This window comes from Natator depressus, chromosome 8 (genome assembly GCF_965152275.1).
Source record: "Natator depressus isolate rNatDep1 chromosome 8, rNatDep2.hap1, whole genome shotgun sequence".
In the NCBI taxonomy this organism is placed as follows: Eukaryota; Metazoa; Chordata; order Testudines; family Cheloniidae; genus Natator; species Natator depressus.
The window spans coordinates 92,858,439-92,875,769 of record NC_134241.1 but is presented as its reverse complement, the minus strand read 5'-3'; the positions used below and the strand labels follow the sequence as shown (position 1 = coordinate 92,875,769).

Here is a 17,331-nt window from a genome sequence, read left to right as displayed (position 1 = left end):
CAGTGCCTTATCCTGGCCCTGCAGCCCCAGCACCCGTATCCCACTGTCGTTACCTAGCACCACTCTTCCCACCCACCCCCAGCCTGGCATCATGCAGTCTTCCTCTTCCACTCTGCCTCCCCTTCTTCCCCCAGCCTGGCACCATGTTGCCGCCACCAGACGCCTATCCCCACCCCCAGTGGCCTAGCCCCATGCCCTTCTCCTGGCCTGACACTGTGCGACCACCCCTTCGTCCACTTCCCCCAGTCTCCCCTCCAGCTTAGCACTGCCCCACTCCCTTCCCCATCATCTTGGCCCAATGTTTCCGCCCTCCATTTCGCAGTGCTACCCCTTCCTCCCCAGCTTGAATCCCCCCTTCCAACTTGACCCGACAATGTCCCTGTTCCTTGCCTGTCCCTGTGCTGTCCCTGTCCTCTCCCCTGCTCTGTCCTGGAATGTGCTGCCTTGGCTCCCAGTCTCACATCATTTTCCCACCCGCCTAGCACAGTACCAGGCCATACTGGGTCAGACCACAGGTCCATCGAGCCCCGTATCCTGTCTCCTGACAGTGGCCAATGCCAGGTGCCCCAGAGGGAATGAACAGAACAGGTAACCAACAAGTGATCCACTCCCTTGCCCATTCCCAGCTTGTGGCACACAGAGGTTAGGGACACCATGCTCCCCTTGACATTCCCCAATACTGACACTGTGCACTCTGCCTCCCTCCCGCCCCTGACACTGTGCCATTCCTCTCCCCTTCCCAAGCCTGGCAGCCACCCCTCAGGGTGGCACTCCCCCCTCCTCCCCCTGTGCATGCACCCTGCACCCTGCTAGCCTGACACTCAGCCATTCCTATCCCTGCCCCCAAGCCTGGCACCCACCCCTCAGCCTGGTACCCACCCCTCCTCCCCCTGTGCATGCACCAGGCACCCTGACATTCGGAGGTGGGGTGGGGGGGGAGAATAGGAATGGCTAAATCTGGCAACCACCCCTCAGCGTGGCATCGCTCCCTGTGCATGCATCCTGCCTTCCTCCCAGTGCCATTCCTCCCCCACTGCAAGTCTGCCACCCACCCCTCCTCCCCCGTACATGCACCCTGCACCCTGTTAGCCTGACACTCAGCCATTCCTATCCCTGCCCCCCAGCCTGGCACCCACCCCTCCTCCCCCTGTGCATGCACCAGGCACCCTGCTAGCCTGACATTCGGGGGGGGGGGGAAGAATAGGAATGGCTAAATCTGGCACCCACCCCTCAGCATGGCATCGCTCCCTGTGCATGCATCCTGCCTTCCTCCCAGTGCCATTCCTCCCCCACCGCAAGTCTGCCACCCACCCCTCCTCCCCCTGTGCATGCACCCTGCACCCTGCTAGCCTGACACAGCCATTCCTATCCCTGCCCCCCAGCCTGGCACCCACCCCTCCTCCCCCTGTGCATGCACCAGGTACCCTGCTAGCCTGACATTCGGGGGGGGGGGAAGAATAGGAATGGCTAAATCTGGCACCCACCCCTCAACATGGCATCGCCCCCTGTGCATGCATCCTGCCTTCCTCCCAGTGCCATTCCTCCCCCACCGCAAGTCTGCCACCCACCCCTCCTCCCCCGTACATGCACCCTGCACCCTGCTAGCCTGACACTCAGCCATTCCTATCCCTGCCCCCCAGCCTGGCACCCACCCCTCCTCCCCCTGTGCATGCACCCTGCAGCCTCCCTCCCTCCCTGACGTTCTGCTATTCCTAGCCCCCCCCGCCCCCCAGCCTTGCGCCCACTCTTCAGCGTGGCATTTACCCCTCCTCCCCCCGTGCATGCACCCTGCAGCCTGCCTCCCTCCCGGCCAGCCCTTGCGCTATTCCCATCCCCCCAGCCTGGCACCACGCCATCCGGCCCCCTCCCCCGTGCCACCCCCCACGCCCAGGCTGGCATCGCCCTGCCCCGGGCCGCCCCTCTGCCCGCGCCCCCCCGCCCGGCCCTGCTGCATTGTGGTCCCTCCGGCAGCGCGCAGCGAAGATGGCTGAGAGGCAGAAGCACGACGGGCGGGTGAAGATCGGGCACTACGTGCTGGGGGACACCCTCGGCGTCGGCACCTTCGGCAAAGTCAAGAGCTGAGTACCGGGGCTGGGCGCGGCGGCCGCCGCCCGGGGAGGGGGCGCCGGGGAAACGGGATCGCCCGGCGCCGGGCTGGGAGCAGCCCTCGCTTCTGCTCCACGGGCTGGGCAGAGGCGAGCCCCCGCGCCCCCCAGCACGGCCCGCACCGGCAGCCCCCGGCTCCCTTCCCCCGGGCACGCACCGGGCAGCCCCCGGCTCCCTTCCCCCGGGCACGCACCGGGCAGCCCCTGGCTCCCGTCCCCAGGGCAAGCACCGGGCAGCCCCCGGCTCCCTTCCCCCGGGCACGCACCGGCAGCCCCCGGCTCCCTTCCCCCGGGCACGCACCGGCAGCCCCCGGCTCCCTTCCCCCGGGCACGCACCGGGCAGCCCCCGGCTCCCTTCCCCCGGGCACGCACCGGCAGCCCCCGGCTCCCTTCCCCAGGGCACGCACCGGGCAGCCCCCGGCTCTCGTCCCCAGGGCACGCACCGGGCAGCCCCCGGCTCCCTTCCCCCGGGCACGCACCGGGCAGCCCCCTCACTCCCTTCCCCAGGGCACGCACCGGGCAGCCCCCTGCTCCCTTCCCCAGGGCACGCACCGGCAGCCCCCGGCTCCCTTCCCCAGGGCCCGCACCGGGCAGCCCCCTCGCTCCCTTCCCCAGGGCACGCACCGGCAGCCCCCGGCTCCCTTCCCCAGGGCACGCACCGGGCAGCCCCCTCGCTCCCTTCCCCAGGGCACGCACCGGGCAGCCCCCTCGCTCCCTTCCCCAGGGCACGCACCGGCAGCCCCCTCGCTCCCTTCCCCAGGGCACGCACCGGGCAGCCCCCTCGCTCCCTTCCCCAGGGCACGCACCGGCAGCCCCCGGCTCCCTTCCCCAGGGCACGCACCGGGCAGCCCCCGGCTCCCTTCCCCAAGGCACGCACCGGGCAGCCCCCGGCTCCCTCCCCCAGGGCACTCACCGGGCAGCCCCCGGCTCCCTCCCCCAGGGCACGCACCGGGCAGCCCCCGGCTCCCTTCCCCAGGGCACGCACCGGGCAGCCCCCTCGCTCCCTTCCCCAGGGCACGCACCGGGCAGCCCCCGGCTCCCTCCCCCAGGGCACGCACCGGGCAGCCCCCTCGCTCCCTTCCCCAGGGCACGCACCGGGCAGCCCCCGGCTCCCGTCCCCAGGGCACGCACCGGGCAGCCCCCGGCTCCCTTCCCCAGGGCACGCACCGGGCAGCCCCCGGCTCTCGTCCCCAGGACACGCACCGGGCAGCCCCCGGCTCCCTTCCCCAGGGCACGCACCGGGCAGCCCCCTCACTCCCTTCCCCAGGGCACGCACCGGGCAGCCCCCTGCTCCCTTCCCCAGGGCACGCACCGGCAGCCCCCGGCTCCCTTCCCCAGGGCACGCACCGGGCAGCCCCCTCGCTCCCTTCCCCAGGGCACGCACCGGGCAGCCCCCGGCTCCCTTCCCCGGGGCACGCACCGGGCAGCCCCCGGCTCCCTTCCCCGGGGCACGCACCGGGCAGCCCCCTGCTCCCTTCCCCCAGGGCACGCACCGGGCAGCCCCCGGCTCCCTTCCCCAGGGCACGCACCGGGCAGCCCCCGGCTCCCTTCCTCAGGGCACGCACCGGGCAGCCCCATCCCCTTGCCCCAGTGCGCGCCACCACCCATTTCCTGCTCCGGCACAAGCACAGCGCAGTACCCCTCTTGCCACCCGTGCATGCACCGTTCATCCCTCCAGTTCCCTCCACTGGCCTGCACCCTCCCTCTCATGGATGCACTGGGTGAAGTCCTGTCCACTCCCTCTCCTCTCGCCTATGCTCTCTCCCCTCATGTATGCCCCTTTCCTATGTCCAGTGCACCAGGTGAGGCCTGTGCAATCTGTAGGCATGTACTATGTGAGTCCCTCTTCCCTGTGTCACCCTCACCACTCCAGTGCCTGTACTCTTTCCCTCCCTCCGCTGTGCAGCCTTTCTCTACCCATCATAAAGCAGGCCAGGCGGGCAGCGTCTGGAATCCACTTCCTCTGTGCATGACCGGTACCCTCGCCATAGCCACAGCAGGGGACAGGCTTTCTTGTAGTCGGTTACTACAGCCAGAGACCACAGTGACTGGGATTCCTGTGCAGGGAATCAGACCTGGCAACCGAGGCTGGAAATATTTGCCACGGGCATGTTCAGGCAGCAGCACAATGTCAAGCCACATAGGTAGCAGGCTGGGGCAGCCAGGCATGCTGCAGAGAATTGGCTTGTGAAGCAGGGCGGTGATTACGGCTGAATGATACCCTCTCTGTTGTTCGCCACACAAAAGAGCGTGGGTGTTAGGGTGACCAAATCTCCTGATTTCACAGGGACAGTCCCAATATTCGGGGCTTTTTCTTATATAGGTGCCTGTTACTCCCACCCCCTCCCAATTTTTCACACTTGCTCTCTGGTCACCCTAGTCCTAGTGAAATCAGTGTGGTGAAATCAGTGTGAAATCAGTGACACCCTAGTGGGTGTCAACTTGAAGAACTGAATGCTTCCCTCTTTACCTGGCGTCTGTCCTTCCTAAAGCTGGAGTGTCCCTGCTGCCTGTGGGGCTGGTGGAGAGTGGAGACGCAGGGTACTCCTGGAGAGAAGAGGGTAATTGGGTGTGGGCAGGAAGTTTCAGGGAGATTCAACCCCCGCTCCTCAATAACTACATGCAGCCGTTTCTAACCCTGACCTTTACATTCCTCCTTTGCCTGTGGGTAAGAATAGAGAGTGTTCAAACGTTCGTTCCTGCGTATGGAGGAGATTGGGACCGAGATGGTGGCTGAAGGGACCTGTCTTAGCATCTTTGCCCCTGTTGTGTGATATAGATCATCCTTGAGTTCCAGCTGTGTCACCACTGTAGAAGAAGTAGCAGGTGTCATGTTGGGGAATAGGAGCAAGAGCCAAAGATGTCTCCCTATCCCTAGACAGGGGCTTTGGGTTCAGAACTGTAGCAGAAGGGATGGGGGAGTCAGGGTTGATTTATTCATAGGGATTCCTACAGCAGAGGCTGATTGGTGATCAGTCAGAATTCACCTTGCCCTTTCAAGTCAGATACAAGCTTTGCCTCAGCTCTCTGAAAGATTTGTGAATAAAAGTACATGCACCTTCCTTTTCCCCCCTATTAATTACAACGTTAAGTCGAAGTTTGACTTTTCTCAGGTAACAGTGCCAAAGAAAAATACACAATTCATCTGCTCGCTAAGAAAAAAAAATTGTTCCTCTTCACTCAAAGCCTGGCAAAAGGGGGCCATTTAAATAGTTAAACCATTACTGTACACAATCCTGACTTTCATACACAGCCAGCAGGTTCCAAAAGACATGTGTAAAGCAATGGAAACTACTGGGATTTAAGAACAGTTCTTTTCATGGAGTAGTGCCTTATACGTATAATTTTTCTCAGTATTTTGCCAAAAACACCATCCCCTTTTCTAGTGGGAGTTCGTTATATGCAAAGTGGATTTATGGTATCCAAACTGAGATTAAACTAGGTGTGCTCTTTGTATGCTAAATTATAGCAATTTTGATTTAATGGGCACTAAAGTAGCCTGTAATCATTATGTTCTAACAAGAAACATGAAGGAAATTAGATCTATTATGAGCTATTGATTCAAGCATATATATATTTTGCATAATTATTTCCTATTCACTAAGAATATGAGATATGTAGTCATTTTACAACCATTTTTCAGGCTGATTTGTTTTTAATAACCCTAGTGATCTGGCACTCGCACTTTGCACAGTGCATTAGGGAAGTCACTGAAGAGTATGCTTTTGGGAGGCAGGAACAAAGATAAGAAAACATAAGGTACCACACAATAATTAAGAGGGGGGAAAAGTGTGGGGATTATCAAGGAGGAAAAAAAGAAGGGATTTCTTGAAGATGATGGATGGTTTTAAGCAGGGACTGGATTTTGGTTAAAAGAGGAACAGGTAATAGGATCCAGCAAGAGATCCAGGATGGGATGGGTTGAGTGGCTAAAAGGAGTTGTGAGAAGAGTCAAAGACAACCGTGAGATTACAGGTCACAGGGTTTCATTAAGTGTAGGCAAAATTATAGTGATTAATAATAGCAGTAAACATATGGCAGAGCCCAAGAGCCCCAGCCAAGATCACTGCGCCATTGTCCTGGGCACTGTGCAAACAGATCAGAATCAAACCCTGTGCCAGAGGGCTGACAATCTAGAAGACAAATTAGCCACAAGTAGGGGATGGTGGTATAACACACACGCAAATGGTTATGATGAAGAATTGGGCAGCTGTGTTAGTTACATGTTTTATTGTTTTTCTTTTTAATCGGGGGTGGAGGGAGGGGCAGGAGAGGGGAAGTTAATAACAGGAAACGAGTTCTCTCACTGTCCCATAAGCTCTTGTGTTCCAGTGGTAGCACTTGCAGAAGCAGTAAGTGCTTTGCCTTTTACTGCATCAGAGAAACCCAGGTGCCTATGAAGTAAAGTTCATACAGAGTTTCTGTGGAGAGCTAGGACATTTGGGGACTTCAGCGTCCATTCAACTTTCATGACTGGTGCAACTTATTGCAAGAGAAATATTGTTTCTTTTCACGACTTTTTTTTGCTCAAAATAGCTAAATCAGAAAAGGCCATTTTTTGAAACAGATTTGTTTACATCTCTTCCATGCGCGCCTTGCTAACCGCTTGAGATGCATGTTTGCCATACGCTGACAATAATGCAGTGTTCAATAGCAGAAGTAGGTACTTAAGAAGAGTAACACTATTAATTTTCTTTTGACTTGGCTTCTCTGAGGCTGCAGTCAGCGCTGATGACTAGCCTGTGCAGTCATTGTCTTGTTGTAAGAACTGGATGGCTGCTGTTTTTCTCTCATTATCCTGGTCACTTCCACCACCAGACTAACCTACACTAGCCCAGGCCTTGATAGTCCCAGTGTCACTTCTGTTTGTGGTTGCAGAAATTGGCCGGAATACTCGTCACTAACAGGAAAGTCACTAAAGCCAATTTCAAACACAGCCCTCCCACCTTTCTCGTCTAGGGAATCATTGAGTGAGCAAATTATTTGGTTTTGTTTGTATTAACTTTCTGAGAAATTCCCCCTCTCTTCCCAATGGCTCATGGCAAATGTCAAGAGCTGAAAGCTCTACGGGGCTTGTGTCAGGCCACTGCAGTCAGGAGAAGACATCTATTGACTCGAATAGGTTTTGCATCAGGCCCTGAACGGGCGTAATAAAGTAAAGGGAGAAGTGCACTGAAAAATGGTGGTGATGCTGATAATCCAGGAGTATTAGCATTTTTGGGCTCTCTGCGCCCCTCTCTTTAGGAGGAAAAACTACATCAAAAATCTCTGAGTCTCTCCTTTGTGGAGTGTGCCCACACCTTTCCCCCCAAAGGGAGGGCTTTGTGACCCCATGGAGGGGTACATCCTGCCAACCCCAAGGATCTGTGGGTCAAAGTAGCACTACCCCCCCAGGCCTAAGGATTGTCTTCCCCTCCACGCACATAGTAAGGTCACCCCATTTCCAATGGCAGCCAATGCTCCTATGAAGGTTTGCTGCCACTGGCTGAATAGCCCACCCCACTACTGCTCACGTCACGCCTAAGAGGGAGGGGAGGTACAGAGGCGAGTTCTAGCAACATTGCTTCATGGAGGTTTCCCAGCAGACAACCACCAGGTACCAAAAGAGAATGTGCTACGATACCATCTGCTTCTCACTCTTCCCTTGTTTGTGGAACCCCACATACGTGATGGTGCAGGGGGATTTCTGCAGTTCTCAAGGGAGTGTACATTGGAGCTGCTGCTCCTTCCATATCACATCACTCCTTCCAAGATATGCTCGTATTATCCCTCCTCCATCAGAATCAGGGGAGGAGAGAACCTTTTGTTTTGGGCTGTGTGTGAGCAAAGGACAGGAACCAATACCTCCCCTCACACAAGAACCTGGGGGAAATTAATTGCAAGATCTACATTTCTAAAACCTATTTCTAATATTAGTGTATGAAAAATTGTTCATGTACTGGTTTCAGAGTAACAGCCGTGTTAGTCTGTATTCGTAAAAAGAAAAAAGAAAAGGAATACTTGTGGCACCTTAGAGACTAACCAGTTTATTTGAGCAAACCTGGATTAGTGCTGGAAATGACCCACCTTGATTATCATGCGCATTATAAAGAGAGGTTTCAAAGAGGGATGGGCTATTACCAGCAGGAGAGTGAGTTTGTATGTGTGTCTGTGTGTGTGTGGGGGAGGGGGAGAAGGGTGAGAAAACCTGGATTTGTGCTGGAAATGGCCTTCCTTGATGATCACTTTAGATAAGCTGTTAGCAGCAGGACAGTGGGGTGGGAGGAAGTTTTGTTTCATGGTCTCTGTGTGTATATAATGTCTTCTGCAGTTTCCACGATATGCTATGCATCCGATGAAGTGAGCTGTAGCTCACGAAAGCTCATGCTCAAATAAACTGGTTAGTCTCTAAGGTGCCACAAGTCCTCCTTTTCTTTTTTGTTCATGTACTGTGAGCAACAAGTTTCACACCTTCCACAACATGGAATCATAGAAATGTAAGGCTGGAGGGACCTCAAGAAGTCATCAAGTCCAGCCCCCTGCGCTGAGGCAGGACCAAGTAAACTTAGACTATCCCTGACAGGTGCTTCTTAAAAATCTCCAGTGATGGGGTTCCACAGCCTCCTTTAGAACCTATTCCAGAGCTTAACTGCCCTTATAGTTAGAAACTTTTTCCTAATATCTACCATAAATCTTGCTGCAGATTAAGCAGATTAATACTTGACTAACTCCAGTGGATAGGGAGAACTGTCCTCTTTTTAACAGCCTCTGACAATTGATCACTATCCTCTTTATAACAGCTCTTAACAGCTGTTATCAGGGGCCCCCTCATTCTTCTTTTCTCAAGACAAAACATGCCCAGGTTTTATAACCTTTCCTCAGAAATCAGGTTTCTAAACCTTTTATCGTTTTGGTTGCTCGCCTCTGGCCGGTCTCCAGTTTGTCCACATCTTTCCTAAGGGGTGGTGCCCAGGATTGACACGGTACTCCACCTGAGGCCTCCTCACCAGTGCCAGCTAGAGTGGGATAATTACCTGCCATGTCTTACATATGACATTCCTGTTAATACCACCCAGAATGATACAACCCTTTTTAGCAACTGCATCACATTGTTGACTCATATTCAAGTCGTGATCTACTGTAATCCTCAGATCCTTTTCAGCAGTACTACCCCCTAGCCAGTTATGCCCCACTATGTAGAGGAACACAGACTCCTAACTAGACCCAGTAGCTTAAGATAAAATCATTAGAAAGAACAGAACACAAGCTAACAACTAAAGATCAAATGAAGGCTAGGCACAACAACCTACTAAACGGGGTGGAAAAGTGTGTTTACTCCAGTATGGAAAGATTCCTCTGGCTGGAAACAGCTACATTGGAAAACTGCTGTGTTTAAAAGGCAATTTATAGTCACTCTTTTGTCTCTCAAGACATGCGTGTAGACTTAACAAGTCACTGGGGAGTGAAACAATAATAGCTCCGTATCTGATGCTTACTGTAAGCAAAAGATGGATTACAAAGCAGACTGTTATTTTTAATTATTGATGTGTTTGAACTTAAAAAAAAAACACCCTGCAAAGATGCGTGTTGTTTTTCAGGGATGGAAAGAAGATAAGCTACTCAGTAACATTATTTCTTTAAATACAGTCTTTCAGGCCTGGTCTATCCTTATGAGTGAGGATGGGAGTGATGTAAATACATAGTAGAATATAATATGTCATTTATATATAAAGGACTGTGCTGAACCTAGGGATGAGATCTGGGTTTTGTTCCTGGCTGTGTCACTTGTGCATGACTGTGACCAAGCCACTTAACTGTGTTGTGCCTCAGTTTCCCCACCCAAAGCAGTTATTTCATTCTTACTGACCACAAGAGATGTGGCATGGTATCATTCTTTAATTTCGGAAAATGGTTTGAGATTCTCCAATGGAAGGTGCTTCTGTGGGCACAGGCAAAGTATTATTTATTATGCATCACACTGTTGAGGTGTGTGATTTGTAGGCCTTAAATGTGGGGTTTCTATTGTCCTGCCAAATCATATGTCCTGTGGGCTTATTCATCCCTGATGCAAGGTCTATAGGTATTGATCTGATGTGCTCCATTCCGGCCCCCTTTCTCTCCTCTCCCTCTTCTCATTACAATATTAACCTGTACTCCATGTACATGTTACATTAACCCTGGCTGGAAGAGAGACCGACTTCCTTCCAGAACTATGCCACAAAGGGCCTGGGGAGAATTCTCCCAGGGCAGGGTCACCATAAGTGGCCATACACTGTCCCCCTCACAAATGTAGAAGGGGGGTTGCTTTAGCATAGCGTTTTCTAGAAATTCTGGGCTACAGAGCATCCATTAGCAGCATGGCATAGGGTGCTGTATGAGCTGTAGCTCATGAAAGCTTATGCTCAAATAAATTTGTTAGTCTCTATGGTGCCACAAGTACTCCTTTTCTTTCTGTGGATACAGACTAACACGGCTGCTACTCTGAAACCTTGGGAAGCTGTAATTTCCAGAATCCCAAGAGCTGCAAAGGTGCATCCTAATACTGATGATTGGTATTTTCTACATACTGCACAATGAGAATGACCCTGTTTACCTCAGCCCATAGTTAAATCCCTGACTTGCATGTACAATACAAACTGTAGCATATTGCAGTTCATGCAAAACAGGGCTTTTATTTTCAAGGGTGGCCAAGTGTTTTATTTTTGGGACACTCTTATTGAGGAAAGAATCTCTGGCAGTGCTTATCTCTTCGCTAATAATAATGACCTCCTTCACCCAGAATGGTAACAGCCTTACTGCTCTGTCATCTTCATGCTCTGCTCCTGTCCGCACTCACACACTGCAGTGAGCTTCTAGTGATCTGCTTAAAGCCTTTAAAATGATATGCTGTTAATAAATTAATGGCAGGGTTTTTACTCCCTGTCTTGTGCTTCAGAATATTATTCTGTGGCTTCCCTGATTACGAATGTCACTGTATCTTTGTGTTTATTGTAAACAAGTTTTCAGTGTAATCTAAAAAAAAAAAATCAAAACCAAAACAAACGAAAACCCCACCTGTGCCCCACCTTTTTAATATAGTATAAGAAACATTAACAGTTTTGTAACTGAATGTAATCCAACGCTGTTAGATAGAAACAGCTGATTATGGCATATTTTAGAAAATACGTATTAGAGTGCATTAAGCAAATTCTCAAGTAGAAATAAATCAGCTTTTTAAAAATGTAGTGATCTTAATCTCTTAAAATATGTCAATGGTTTCATTGGTTTTCCCCAGTTTTAGATTAAATTTTGGATCTCTTTTCATACAGAGAACTCCTTAGATCTGTATTTATTAAGTATAGATTTATTTTAAAGACTTAAATAAAGTTGATTGCTATGGAAGATAGTAAAATAAGTGACATCAACGATAGGAAAGGCACCCACAGCACTTACTAAACGTATGGCAATTAAAGATATGTAGAATCAGGACAAAACTGAGAATTTTCAATTCAAACATAATCTCAGTGCTAAAATACAGCTGCGAGTGCGAGAGCTGGATATTTACCAAAAATTTTAGACAGAGAAGTAGATAGTTTTGAAAATAAATGTCTGCGAAAGGTTCTGGGCATTGGCCAGAAAGACTTTGTTATAATGAAGAGTTCTGAGAAATCGCCAACTATCAGCTCATTCATTGCCACCAGAATCAGAAGGATGCACTGGACATATCTGGGGCACGTACTCCAGCTACCAACACATTGAAGGTACTGGTGTAAGGAAATGAGGGCAGTCAAGAGAAATCTGAAGAAGACCTCTTAGAAACAGGGGGCAGAACAGGCCATCTCTGTGCCACAGAACAGATAGAAGTAGCAGCAAATGACAGAGAGGAATGGAAGATACTAGTTTTTGCCATGTGTTCTAATATAGGAAGTATGTTATGTAATGGTAATTAACTATATGAAGCTAAAAGCAAAATATTAACCAATCCTGCCAAAACGTATACAGGTACTTACGTTTGCACGCAGTGAGTAGCTATGGGATGACTTACAGGTTGAAGTTCTGGCCTCTTTGAAGTCTCAGTGTCAAGAAGGACTCCTAGTAACATCCGTTGAGCCAGAATTCCACCCACTCTATGTCAAGTTAAGCATGTGTAAGTCTTTGCAGGCTCCTCACCATTTATAAAATTATGGCCAAAAAATGGCGTTAAAGGGTTTCAAGTTGTCAGCTGCAATATAAATGGTAATGCCAAAGGCATTATTGCTATGATATGCAAGGAGCTTCCTATAGATTTAACTTTGTTATAATTTTGCCTTCATATACCCGGAACACTTCGTGGCACAGGCTGTTCAATCGTAAGGAATGGGTCTAATTCCGAGTTCTCTCACTCCATTTTTAATCTGATGTGATTCCACTAACCTCAGGAGAATTACACCCAGTTTACATCAGTGTAAGTGAGAGCAAAGTCAGTCCCAATGTGCTCAATAGGAGACAAACAGAATCAACACATTTCTCTCTAACCTGTATTTTTAAAGAATGTACTCAAGTTTGCAGCTGCAACATCCCCCCTAAAATCAGGGCTTACTACAAGGCTTAAGAACTGATTTCCCACTGCAGTATTCAGGAGCCAAGAAACACAACGGTGGAAACTCCCATTGAATAAAGACTTCTGCAGAATTTGGCCTTTGCTGTTAGTTTGCACAGTGGGAGGATTGCATATAATTATTTAAGTGTGTAAAGTTCTATTTTTAAGACTAGGTTATTTGAGATATACTCTACCCCTGTGTGACAATGAATATTCGCCCCCGTGATTTATGTATATCTATTTCTGATTAACCTAATCTTTACATGCTGTAAATCCTTGCAACTTAGCCTTGGATATGAGCTCCACAGAGACAGATTGCCCCTTCAGGGACATATTTTTTCAGTATTTTTTGTTTAATTTGTTTTTAGCACTTGTGTGCTAAGACTCTATAGGGAAAGTAATCTACGCCAGACTACATAACAGTCTAGAACTTGTCATTATTCTTGATTATATCTTTGTGCTGAACTTAACCCCCGTTCAGAGGGCTAGTTTAAGACCTGTGCATCACGTAAGTCCCATTTAAGCCCTGTAAGTCCACTGAGAGCTTGTCTACACTTATTGGGGGAATGGACGAGCGGCGATTGATGCATCAGCGGTCAATTTAGCGGGTCTAGTGAAGACCCACTAAATCTAGTGAAGAATCGCTAAATCAACCGCAGATTGCTCTCCTGTCGACTCCTGTACTCCACCGGATCGAGAAGGGTAGGGGGAGTCGACGGGAGAGCGTCTCCTGTCAACACTGCATAATGTGGACCCCGTGGTAAGTAGGTCTAAGCTATGTCAATTTGAATTAGGCTATTCACCTAACTCAAATAGTGTAGCTTATATCGAATTTCCCCTGTAGTGTAGACAAGGCCTAAGTGGTACATAAGCCTTGTATTAATCAATTTCTCCCTTGAAGAACTGGAAGCCCTATATAAAGGCAAGTCCCTTCCTGGCATCCTATTCCCTAGACCAGTGCTACTCAAAGTGGTGGTCCACGGACCGAGCCACCGGCTGCCGGTCTGCGTGCACACATTGGGGGAAAAAATTGCCGGTCCTCCACATCAGATAGCTTGAGAAGCACTGCCCTAGAGGACACTCTAACTAGAGCTGGTCTGGAATTTTTCAGCAAAACTGAGCGTCAGGCTCCCATGTGAGGGCCCTAACCACTGGGCTATTGTTTTTTCTTAGGGGAAGGCCGAGGGTCATAATATCTCACACTCCAAGAAGTTTTTAAAGGTCTACTTTTTGTTCTGATGCAGAATGAAAACAGATCTTTACATTTCAAATTTTTTTGCCAAATGGAATTATTTTCCAGACAGCCCGCCCCTAGAGACCACAAGAAAATCCTCAGATTTCCACTAAGTGTTGATTAAGCTTTTGCAAAGATAGATGTCTGTATAAGGCCTTCAGGACTGGACCCTTTGGTTATGGTGAAAACAGTTTGGGAGAGGGTTGTTGGAGTATTCATCAAGTCCATAGTATGGCATGTGAACATAACCTGTCATTCAGTCTAAATGCATTTTAGCAGCTAAGTATTTTCTAATTCTCACAAGAAGTAGTACATTAAGTGGTGACAAAAGGAGGCTGGCTTAAACTGACAAAAGCTGGGAAATTTCACATTAAGTTAAAAACTCTGAGCCAGATTCTCCTCTCATGTTACACCACCGCCACCCATGTAAGTGATTTGGACCAGTACAACTCAGAGCAGAGTTTGGCTTGCTCTACGGAAGCGCTCGCATGCTTGGAAAGGCATGCGTGGAAAATCCCAGTATATGATACATGCAGGGCTTTGTGGGCGAGAGAAAGTAGCTTTAGTTTAATGTGGTTAGAAACCAGAAGGCAGCATAGGAAGGATTAGAAATATGTGTAGTTAGGGGAAGGATTGCAACATGATGGGAGAGACAGGGTTAACTCCATCCTTTCACCTCCCTAATGGTTTGACGTTCAGTGAGAACGAAGCTGCACTTTAAAATACATAACTAGTCAGAAGCTACTTGCTGGTGGATCTCTGGCTAAAACATGTATAGACTTGTCATCCTTCAGTAAAGCTTGCAGGATTTTGAGCACTCTGTATAGAACTTCATAGATAATGCTCAATTCCATTCTCTCCATCCTGAGTGACGATGGGAGGACTTTGAAGGATGGGAGGTCCTGCTTAGGAGTGAGTGGAAAAAGTGCCTCAGAAACAAGCTCTCTGATCACATAGTTTCCGTGTCCATCAGAGCTGTGGCCTCTGAAACTTTCTGTAAAGTGGTCAGTTGTGTCCACATTATAAATCCAGGCTTGGGGCCTGGACTGAGGTCACCAGACTCATTTCACACAGGGCCACTGAGTCATCTTCAGATGGTAACAACGTGTTTTGGACTTGAATCACTAACCTAGAGGTGATACTCCTTTATTAGTCATCTGAGTCATGGAGTCCAAACACCAGTCCCCTGGGCAGGCCTGGTGGTTCCCAACTTTCAGACAGTTTACCCATCATGACCTCCTTCCATTGTTCCCTCAGAACCCACCTATGTCAGTAAGCTAAATTACTCCTACAGGTCATTGCATCCTCTTTAGTGACATTCTAATGTTCTCTTTCCATTAGTTGGAGAACACCAGCTGACAGGACATAAAGTAGCCGTAAAAATTTTAAATAGACAGAAAATTCGGAGCTTGGATGTGGTTGGGAAAATCAAGAGAGAAATTCAAAACCTAAAACTCTTTCGGCACCCTCATATTATCAAACTGTAAGTACCAAGGCTAGTGTTCTCTGTGTTCATATTGCATTTCAGTTCTATGTTGTGTCAGAGGGAATTCTCTTGAATGCATTTTTGTTTTACTAGCAAATTAAATTACACTTGCAGAAGATGGAAAAGAGTGAAATGGTTAGTTTGCATTTTGAGAAGTGTATCAGGGAACGGAGCCAGCTAATTAATATTCTCTAAATAATTCATTCAAGACATTCTTTAGTTTTTTGCAAATAAGTTGACACATCTATTCATTATGGGCCTGTCCCATGCCCACTGAAATCAGCGATTTCAAAGGGCTTTGGATCAGGCTGCCTTTGTGCTGTTCCAGTCATGGACCTACCAAGTTATAAATTAAGGCCTTGATCCTACAAGTCTTATACACATGCTTCACTTTACTTGACTTCAGTGGAATGACTCCGAGTAATATACAAAGCTAAGCAGGTGTGCAGGTTTTTGCTGAGTTAGGGCCCAGTCTTGTGACATTGAAGTCAATAAGAGCAGAATCAGAGCCTTAGAAAACTATACAGACCAGTTTCGCTGGGAAGTTTGGGGTATTATCTTGGCAATCCCATGCATAGTAAACTTTATTGAATCAAGTTCTGCATACTTACACCTGTGTAAGCCCTGTTGTTTTTCAATGGAATGGCAATGGTGACTGAGAACTGAGGGCTACAAGGAACTACCATAGATGTCAATGGGAGTTAGTGTTCTCTCTTCTCTTTTGGCCTGATCCGGCAGTTAATGAGACTTTGAAGTTAATGAGACTTTTGTCTGCGTAATGACTACGTGATCAGGCTCTTGAGGTGAAATCCTAGCCCCAGACCAATAGGAGTTCTCCATTAGTGGTCTGGATATCAGAAGACTAAAGTTACCAGTTTCTGTTTATGATGTTGAAATTCAGGAAAGAGGTTCCAAAATTGACACTCTGAGGTATCCGAATTTAAGTGGCAAATAGGTAACTGCACTGCAGTAGTTTAGTGTTCTCAGATTAAAAATCCAGAAATCTCCAGGTTTAAATGCACAAATCAAGTTATTATAGTAGCCAGCCATTAAATAAATTTGGCATGTCTATAAAATAAAGTGGTTGAATGTCTATTAGAAATATAATCTGTTGTTTAGAGCACTCTTGAAACTGGCATGTCATCTAGTGAGCCTTCCTCTTAGAGGGAAGGGGTCAAATTCTGCTTCCAGTTAATCCACCATAATTCTGAAGTTACTATTGACTTTAATGGAGTTACTCCACAGTATCATTAGCATCTTTGAGAACAGATTGGTACCATTTAATAAAACAGGTAGCAAAAAGTGCTTCTCAAAGAGGCATCTGGCACCCTGAGTCTCAACTGGTTCTCATATATGTCAAAGAGAACAAATTATGGCCTAAAAATTAAATCGAAGTTAAGAACATCAATAGGGTCTGGGCTAACTAATTGAATCATGAAATGGTATATTAAAAGAAAATTAGGAAGTGAGAATGGATTACATTTACTTTCCATTTTATTTGATTTTTTTCCCTGTACACAGTAACGAATTATCAGAGACTTCGGTTTACTGGATCTCAAACCACTTTAAAGTGTATTAACCCTTATTGATCTTTTGCGGGTTTTACTGAACACGATGTATTTACATGCAGTTTTAAGAAGACAGGAAGTTATTTGTTCACTTCTAGTGTAATGATACAGAACACAAATTCAACTATAAGCAGTGCAGACACAAAATCTGAGTACAAGAAAATGGTTGTGAACCTTAGCTGGTGTTGCTATAAATTTATGTAGCTTCACTGAAGTCAATAAAGTTATGCCAATTTACACTAGCTGAGAAACTGGAGTGTAATAGGACAGATTCAAACTTTACCTGCCTATAGTACCTAGAGTTCTTTTCTCCTGCATCCGCAGTAGAAAGGGGGTGGGGGGGGGGGAAGGTTAATATTCCTTTTTTGCTTTTACAGCAATCTCTTAAAACATTGCTGTAA

General features: G+C 48.7%; 1 protein-coding gene across 2 annotated transcripts in view; it reads left to right on the top strand.

Annotated features, from left to right (window-relative positions):
* The first annotated feature begins 1,950 nt into the window (after positions 1-1,950).
* Positions 1,951-17,331, top strand: part of PRKAA2 (protein kinase AMP-activated catalytic subunit alpha 2) — a 38,392-nt gene continuing 23,011 nt past the window's right edge. For both annotated transcript variants that reach the window (XM_074961671.1, XM_074961670.1), the window contains exons 1-2: positions 1,951-2,077; positions 15,218-15,359. In XM_074961671.1, the coding sequence (XP_074817772.1) occupies positions 1,984-2,077; positions 15,218-15,359 (236 nt within the window). In that variant the 5' untranslated portion in view covers positions 1,951-1,983. The remainder of the gene's footprint in view (positions 2,078-15,217; positions 15,360-17,331) is intronic.